The sequence below is a fragment of the Rhinoderma darwinii genome, chromosome 4 (assembly GCF_050947455.1).
Source record: "Rhinoderma darwinii isolate aRhiDar2 chromosome 4, aRhiDar2.hap1, whole genome shotgun sequence".
Classification (NCBI taxonomy): Eukaryota; Metazoa; Chordata; class Amphibia; order Anura; family Rhinodermatidae; genus Rhinoderma; species Rhinoderma darwinii.
This window is the reverse complement of record NC_134690.1, coordinates 78,665,847-78,674,669: the sequence shown is the minus strand read 5'-3', so window position 1 is coordinate 78,674,669 and position 8,823 is coordinate 78,665,847. Positions and strand designations below refer to the sequence as shown.

At 43.6% G+C, this 8,823-nt stretch overlaps 1 protein-coding gene across 1 annotated transcript; it reads left to right on the top strand.

The window, feature by feature from the left end:
• Positions 1–4,482: 4,482 nt before the first annotated feature.
• On the top strand, positions 4,483–8,179 carry LOC142760437 (galactose-3-O-sulfotransferase 2-like). The gene is made up of 2 exons (XM_075863627.1): positions 4,483–4,887; positions 7,391–8,179. The coding sequence occupies exons 1-2, from the start codon at positions 4,711–4,713 to the stop codon at positions 8,177–8,179; spliced, it is 966 nt and encodes a 321-aa protein (XP_075719742.1). The 5' UTR covers positions 4,483–4,710.
• Positions 8,180–8,823: the final 644 nt, after the last annotated feature.

The following is an 8,823-nucleotide window of genomic DNA, read 5'->3' as shown; positions in this document are numbered from 1 at the left end:
TATGGCGTTATCTACAGGGGGGACTCTGTATGGCGTTATCTACAGGGGGTCTGTATGGTGTTATCTACAGGGGGGACTCTGTATGGTGTTATCTACAGGGGGGTCTGTATGACATTATATACAGGGGGGGTCTGTATGGCGTTATCTACAGGGGGGGTCTGTATGGCGTTAACTACAGGGGTGACTGTATGGCGTTATCTACAGGGGGGACTCTGTATGGCGTTATCTACAGGGGGGTCTGTATGGCGTTATCTACAGGGGGGACTCTGTATGACGTTATCTACAGGGGGGGTCTGTATGGCGTTATCTACAGGGGGTCTATATGGCGTTAACTACAGGGGGGACTCTGTATGGCGTTATCTACAGGGGGGACTCTGTATGGCGTTATCTACAGGGGGGACTCTGTATGGCGTTATCTACAGGGGGACTCTGTATGGTGTTATCTACAGGGGGACTCTGTATGGCGTTATCTACAGGGGGGACTCTGTATGGCGTTATCTACAGGGGGACTCTGTATGGCGTTATCTACAGGGGGGACTCTGTATGGACGTTATCTACAGGGGGGACTCTGTATGGCATTATCTACAGGGGGGACTCTGTATGGCGTTATCTACAGGGGGGATTCTGTATGGCGTTATCTACAGGGGGGACTCTGTATGACGTTATCTACAGGGGGGGTCTGTATGGCGTTATCTACAGGGGGTCTATATGGCATTAACTACAGGGGGACTCTGTATGGCGTTATCTACAGGGGGGACTCTGTATGGCGTTATCTACAGGGGGGACTCTGTATGGCGTTATCTACAGGGGGGACTCTGTATGGCGTTATCTACAGGGGGGACTCTGTATGGCGTTATCTACAGGGGGACTCTGTATGGTGTTATCTACAGGGGGACTCTGTATGGCGTTATCTACAGGGGGGACTCTGTATGGCGTTATCTACAGGGGGACTCTGTATGGCGTTATCTACAGGGGGGACTCTGTATGGACGTTATCTACAGGGGGGACTCTGTATGGCATTATCTACAGGGGGGACTCTGTATGGCGTTATCTACAGGGGGGATTCTGTATGGCGTTATCTACAGGGGGACTCTGTATGGCGTTATCTACAGGGGCGGTCTGTATGGCATTATCTACAGGGGGGTTCTGTTTGGTGTTGTCTACAGGGGGGTCTGTTTGACGTTATCTACAGGGGGGGTCTGTATGGCGTTATCTACAGGGGGGTTCTGTATGTTGTTATCTACAGGGGGGACTCTGTATGGCATTATCTACAGGGGGGCTGTATGGCGTTATCTACAGGGGGTCTGTATCGCGTTATCTACAGGGGGGATTCTGTATGGTGTTATCTACAGGGGGTCTGTATCGCGTTATCTACAGGGGGGATTCTGTATGGTGTTATCTACAGGGGCGACTGTATGGCGTTATCTACAGGGGGACTCTGTATGGCGTTATCTACAGGGGGGACTCTGTATGGTGTTATCTACAGGGGGGTCTGTATGGTGTTATCTACAGGGGGGACTCTGTATGGTGTTATCTACAGGGGGGTCTGTATGACATTATATACAGGGGGGGTCTGTATGGCGTTATCTACAGGGGGGGTCTGTATGGCGTTAACTACAGGGGTGACTGTATGGCGTTATCTACAGGGGGGACTCTGTATGGCGTTATCTACAGGGGGGTCTGTATGGCGTTATCTACAGGGGGGACTCTGTATGGCGTTATCTACAGGGGGGTCTGTATGACGTTATCTACAGGGGGGGTCTGTATGGCATTATCTACAGGGGGTCTATATGGCGTTAACTACAGGGGGGACTCTGTATGGCGTTATCTACAGAAGGGACTCTGTATGGCGTTATCTACAGGGGGGACTCTGTATGGCGTTATCTACAGGGGGACTCTGTATGGTGTTATCTACAGGGGGGACTCTGTATGGCGTTATCTACAGGGGGGACTCTGTATGGCGTTATCTACAGGGGGACTCTGTATGGCGTTATCTACAGGGGGGACTCTGTATGGCGTTATCTACAGGGGGGACTCTGTATGGCATTATCTACAGGGGGGACTCTGTATGGCGTTATCTACAGGGGGGATTCTGTATGGCGTTATCTACAGGGGGACTCTGTATGGCGTTATCTACAGGGGCGGTCTGTATGGCATTATCTACAGGGGGTCTGTATGGCGTTATCTACAGGGGGGATTGGGGCTGTAAGACGTTATCTACAGGGGGCTTCCAGAATTGTTGACTCGGTAGAGTTGTCCTATCTGTGGTCTGTATTAGGTCAATTTGACTTTGGACCCAGCTTTCTGTGATGGTACAGTTATTATAGTCACAACCTATAGCAAGTATTAATACCAATTGTCACATTTCTCCCTCATTCTTACTAGCCGGAGGCACAGGGTTGCCCACTGTCCCCTTCCCATTTTGCACTAACCATTGAGCCAATTCCGCTAGCTATAAGAGCCTCTCCAGATATAAAGGGCTTCGAGGTGGGTGGAAGAGAGGAGAGTGTTTCTCTTTATGCGGATGATACGCTTCTATCCTCAATGATCCAGGTCCATCTCTGCGGGCAATGTTATCTCTGATTTATTTATTTGCGCCCTTCTCTGGACTTTGTGTGTATTGGTCAAAATCTTTAGTAATGGCGTTATACGATGCCTCTAGGGATGTTGCACTTCCTTCCCTGCTACAATGGGCGGATAAAATTACTGATCTCGGTATAGTGATTAGCCCTGATATCTGTAGTTTTATACCTGATAATATCAATCCTTTGATACAGCCTCTCAATATAGACTTTGATAGATGGAAACACCTCCCTCTCACAGTTACAGGCAGAATTCATATATTTAAAATTAAGTCCCTGCCTAGATTTTTATACCTTTTTCACAACTCTCCAGTGTGGCCACCATTATCACTATACTCCAATATTGATAAAGATCTTAGATCTTTTATTTGGGCAGGGGATTCTCCTAGAATTGCTCTAGGCAAACTACAAATACCCACTGAGCAGGGTGGGGTGGCCCTCCTGAATCTATATCTCTACTTCCTTGCCAGCCAACTGGTGTATGTTTGGTGGTGGTTTACTCATAGCCACTTTGATCCCTGTACTGAGCTGGAAGCTTCACTTCTCAGCTCCTATAAAGCCCAAGTAAACTCTATTTATAGACAGCCCCACCCCGGACACAAACTTACAGTCCTAATGTTGACTGCGCTGAAGGTGTGGCAAAGATCATTGTTGTTCTTTAAGTCAGAAGAGGTGTCCTACTCACCTAGGACTCCGCTTTGATATAATCTGCTTCTACAGGAGTTGAAAACCCTGGGCATATTAACTTTGGAGGATGTTGTAGTGGAGGATAATGTAGCTACCTTAGGTCCAAACACCAGATTCCGACTCATCTCAGGTTCCGTTATTTCCAGCTTAGACACACCCTTTGGTCACAATTTTCAGGATATAATTTTAGACTATGTACATCCCCGGTGGAGGAATGGGTGACACAGGAGGTGTTGGCTAAACCATTGTCCATACTTTATAGACAGTTATTAACTGTATCTTCCAATAAACTTGATAGGGCCTTGGACCGATGGTTTCAGACTCTTCCCTCTGTATCTACGGATGATCATAAAGAAATCTGCCCTAACAGGTCCCTTCATATCTACAAGAGACCGACGTATTCAATTAAAATTTTTCCACCAAATTTACTACACCCCTTTCAAATTATTTAGAATGGGACGCATACCTACTCCTCATTGCCCGCCTTACCAAGGAGCTGAGGGCTCCTTCCTACGTATGTTCTGGGAATGTCCAATTGTTAAAAATTTCTGTAGTGAAGTAATGGAATTTCTTGAGCTTAAAATAGGACTCCCTCACATCCTTGAACCTAGAATTTATCTCTTATTACTGGTGGATGACATTATACCTACTGTGGCTGTTAGATCTCTCATGACTCCTAATATTCTATGCTAAAAAAAAGCCTATACTCTTGCATTGGAAACATTCTAAGGTACCTATGTTATCAGCTTGGATTACATTAGTTAAATCCTCTTATACACTTGGTACTATTGTGTTATTTATTGCATGTAACATTCAGGATTATATACTTTTTGTATTTGTACCGCTGTTTGCTATGTGGTCTTAATAAAATTTTGTGTGTGAATGTTTATAGGGTGGAGATGCATGTCATAGTTGGCCGGTAAATAAACGGAGCAGCTCAAGGAGAGTGATGCATATAAATGGCCTGGAAGACGTGAAACAGCAGTAGGAAAAGTGAAATAGATCTCACTAGTTATCAAGGTTCTTCAACCAAACATATTACTAACACAGGCTGAGATGATATCGATTTTCCAACGTTCAAAATACATTTCTGTGATCCAAAATCTGTTGGTTCCATGCACCATAGGTAATTAATATATAATCAGAAAACATATTATTTTACAACTACATTTTGTTCCTTTTGAACAGGTCTTCATCCCCGAAATACAGGTGTGATGAACAAAACAGTACCATTTTATCAAGACTGACAAAAGCAATCGATGTGGAACTGTCGGAAACAGACTGTAAAGAGCTGCTACAAATAGTGGAAAAGTGGAATGTGCAGAAAGAAGACCTCGGCAAGAAACCCGTCAGCCAGAGACTTTCCACAGAGAGAGGATCCTGCAAGCCCCATACAAACATCTTCTTCTTGAAAATACACAAAACAGCCAGCAGTACCATAATGAATATACTCTTTCGCTATGGGGAATTTCATAACCTAACATTCGCTTTCCCCACACAAAAATACCAGTATTTGTACCCAGAATATTTTTCAGCAGAGAATGTGTATGGCTTCTCCTCAAGAAAACAGCAGAAAATTAATATTATGTGCCATCATATGCGCTTCTCTCTCTCAGAGGTATCTCTTGCAATAATATTTTATTACTTTCATAGACTAATAGAATAGTAATAATAAAATATACACAGAAATGATAATATATGCTCTACACTAAGGGTATGTTCACACGCAAACGCAAAATACGTCTGAAATTACGGAGCTGTTTTCAGGCGAAAACAGCTCCTGAATTTCAGACGTTTTTGCAAGTACTCGCGTTTTTCGCAGCGTCTTTTACGGACGTTATTGGAGCTGTTTTTCAATGTTGTCAATGAAAAACGGCTCCAAAAACATCCCAAAGAAGTGACATGCACTTCTTTGACGCGGGCGTATTTTTACGCGCCGTCTTTTGAGAGCGACGCGTAAAATTACACCTTGTCTGAACAGAACATCGTAAAACCCATTGCAAGCAATGGGCAGATGTTTGCAGATGTAATGGAGCCGTCTTTTCAGGCGTAATTCGAGGCATAAACGCCCGAATTATGTCCGAAAATAGGCCGTGTGAACATACCCTTAGGAGAAACTCAGATGATGTGTTTAGGTCCTCCATAGCAGCGGTCCCCAACCTTTTCTTAACCCAGAACCAGTTACATGCAAGACAATTTTTCCACGGACCGGCGCTTTCGGGGGTTAAGGGTCAGTTCACACGTTGTGTAAATACTGCCGATTTGTTGCGGAAAATCTGCAGCATAATACTGTAGCAGCAAAGTGGATCAGATAGAACAAATCTCATCCACACTCTGCGTAAATCGTGAGCGGAAAAAACGCTCTGAAATTGACCTGCAGGGTTTTATTCTGCAGTGTGTTAATTGTATTTACGTAAACGCTGCTTATTTGTTGCGGATTTTCCCCATTGAATTCAATGGAGAGGTAAAACCCACAACAAAAAGCAGTTGTTGCGTTTATTATGGCAGAATCACCGCAAAAAGAAAAAAAGAAAAAGAAGAAAGAGAAATCTTATACTTACTCAAAAGTCTGTTTCTTCCTCTAGACCGACCTCTTGGGATGACGATTCATCCCATGTGACTGCTGCAGCCAATCACAGGCTGTAGCGGCAGCCATATGGGATGAAACGTCATCCTAGGAGGCCGGCCTGGATGACGTCAGAGGGTCGGCCTCCTGGGATGACGCTTCATCCCATGTGACCGCCACTGCAGCCAATTACAAGCTGCAGCGGTCTCCTGGGGTAAACATCATAGCAGGAGGCCGGCCTGCTGGCAGGCCGGCTGAATGCTCTGTAGTTTTCCGCAATGGACATTCCAGGCGAAAAACGTCACCACAATTTGGTGCCGTTTTTTCGCCCGGATTTCCTGGCTGCCACCGGGGCGGATACCAGATACTGCGGCCCCGTACCAAATGATCCACTGCCCTGCTTTGGTCGGCGGCCCAGTGGTTGGGGATCACTGCTCTATAGTACAGGCAGTAAGGAGGAGAGGAGCTGATATATCTGGGTTCTATATATTAAAATTCATAAAATAAGAGGGAGGTGAGCCGATATGCCTGACTCTCAGAGTTGTAAGAAGGATTTAATTTACTGTACTAGCCCATATCTAAAAACACTGGCCAAAGCAGAATAGCTTGGTAGCACCTCACCCCCCCCCCTCAGCACCTAGATCTTGGGGCACATGTCCCGCTAGTAAGAAGGAGAAAATTGATTGGTCTGGGTCCTGTATAATACATTCAATAAGGAGGAGGTGAGCTGATATTTCTGGGTCCTGTATACTACATGCAGTAAGGAGAAGAGGAATTGATATATATCTGGAACCTGTATAATACATACAGTACTGTATAATACATACATGCTAAGTTGCATGGATCAAGCATGATAGATTGATGTTTAGGAGATCTGGGTCCTGTGTATTATATTCAGTAAGGAGCAGAGGGTGTTTCTGTTTCCTCTATAGTACCATTATGCAGTGCCCCCTCAGACATTACACGGGCATAACAGAGTGCCTAAAGTGTTTATTTCTTATTAGAGAAGTATTAGGGTATGTTCACACGGCAGCGTCCGTTACGGCTGAAATTACGGGGCTGTTTTCAGGAGAAAACAGCTCCGTAATTTCAGCCGTAATGGCATGTTGAGGCGCTTTTCGCTGCGTCCATTACGGACATAATTGGAGCTGTTTTTCCATGGAGTCAATGGAAAACGGCTCCATTTACGTCTGAAGAAGTGACAGGCACTTCTTTGACGCGGGCGTCTTTTTTACGCCCCACCTTTTGACAGCGGGGCGTAAAAAAATGACCGTCGGAACAGAACATCGTAAGACCCATTCAAATGAATGGGCTGATGTTTGCAGACACTATTGAGCCGCATTTTCGGACGTAATTCGGGGCTAAAATGCCCGAATTACGTCCGTAAATAGTGTTTGTGGACCCAGCCTTAAGAGAAAATAAGCTGATAGCTAATAAACTTCTCCATGTCACCTTCAATCATGTCTTTGCATTGAAATATTACTGAATATTGGTATTTGCTGGAAAATTACATTTAGTATAGTAAGTAATAAAATATTGTGTTTATGTATTTCAGGTAGAGAAGGTCATGCCTAGCGATACTTTTTATTTTACCATTCTGAGAAATCCAGTCTCTCTAATGGAATCATCCTTTGCATACAACAGGAAAGCCACACATTCCTTGCAGAGTGCTGAAAGTATAGAAGACTTCTTGAACAACACCACAACGTTTTATAATATTAAGGACGATGATAGCGCTTATGCCAAAAACCTAATGACCTTTGATCTTGGTTTTAACCATAATGGGCCTACATCATTGAAGCACTTCAAGCTGCTCTATCATGGAGTAGATACCATGTTTGATCTGGTGTTGATAGCAGAATACTTTGACGAGTCTTTGGTGCTCCTCAAAGATGCTCTCTGTTGGACTTTTGATGATGTCCTGTCTTTTCCTCTTAATATTAGAAGCAATGCCAGCAGACATGTTCTCTCAGTTAAGACCCAGGAGAGAATAAAAATCTGGAACCAGCTGGACTGGCAGTTGTACGTTTACTTTAATAATTCATTTTGGAATCACGTGGAGAGGTTTGGAAGAGAACGTATGAAGAATGAAGTGGAGGAACTAAGAAAAAGAAGAGCACAGCTTTCTGAAAGATGTCTGGATGACCAAGTAGAACCAGATCAACTAAAAGATAAATCAATGGTTCCATATCAGCCTTATTCAATTACAATTCTTGGTTATAACCTGAAACCAGGACTAGACAAACATGACCAGCTCCTATGTCATAGACTTGTCATTCCAGAAATTCCATATAATGACCTTTTGTGGGACAAACAGATTGGAAAAGATAATGTAACAACATAACATGAAATTATGTGAAATTAATGATCGGGGAAAAATTATGCCTTGCTAAAGTATTTGCTCTGGACATGGAATACATGCAAAGATACAAACCCAAAATGGTTGAGTGGTGCTCCTCTGAAAGAAGAGGCTGATGTACATAGGAAAGAAGGGAATTGGAAATCTGACAAAGAAACATCTGGTCTAGCTTAGGGGTGGTCTTCTAGGATGAAGAGGTTTCACTGTAAATGTACCCAATCAATAAAAACCTGTATAGATGTCTATACATGAATAAACATCCTTCCTGCAGCCTCAATACCTAATCTATCTCTCAGAGATAGAATGTCAAAACATAAGGAAAATTATAGTCTTAGAGAACATTTTGTGTTTTGTTACTAAACTATGACTCATTGAAAGGACTAGAGCTCCTTTAAAATTCGTGAAAATGTATTGGGTTCTCATAGAGTTATCATATGAATTATCCTGAGCATTTAAGTCGTTTTGCTTCCAAGTAATGGAAGTCTTTAATATTTTTTATTAAATCAGTTTATGTTATGTTCAAGCCCCAATAACAAACTTGAATAAAAATCAACAGATTAGTTATTCAAGAAAATTGAATTGAACAAAGGAATAGGATGAGACTTCAGAGTTGGTGCAGGGATGGGACA

Coding starts and splice junctions, on each gene's coding strand:
- LOC142760437 (XM_075863627.1), top strand. CDS start 4,711: ATGAATATACTCTTTCGCTATGGGGAATTTCATAACCTAACATTCGCT. Junction 4,888..7,390: donor TGCGCTTCTCTCTCTCAGAG/GTATCTCTTGCA, acceptor TATGTATTTCAG/GTAGAGAAGGTCATGCCTAG.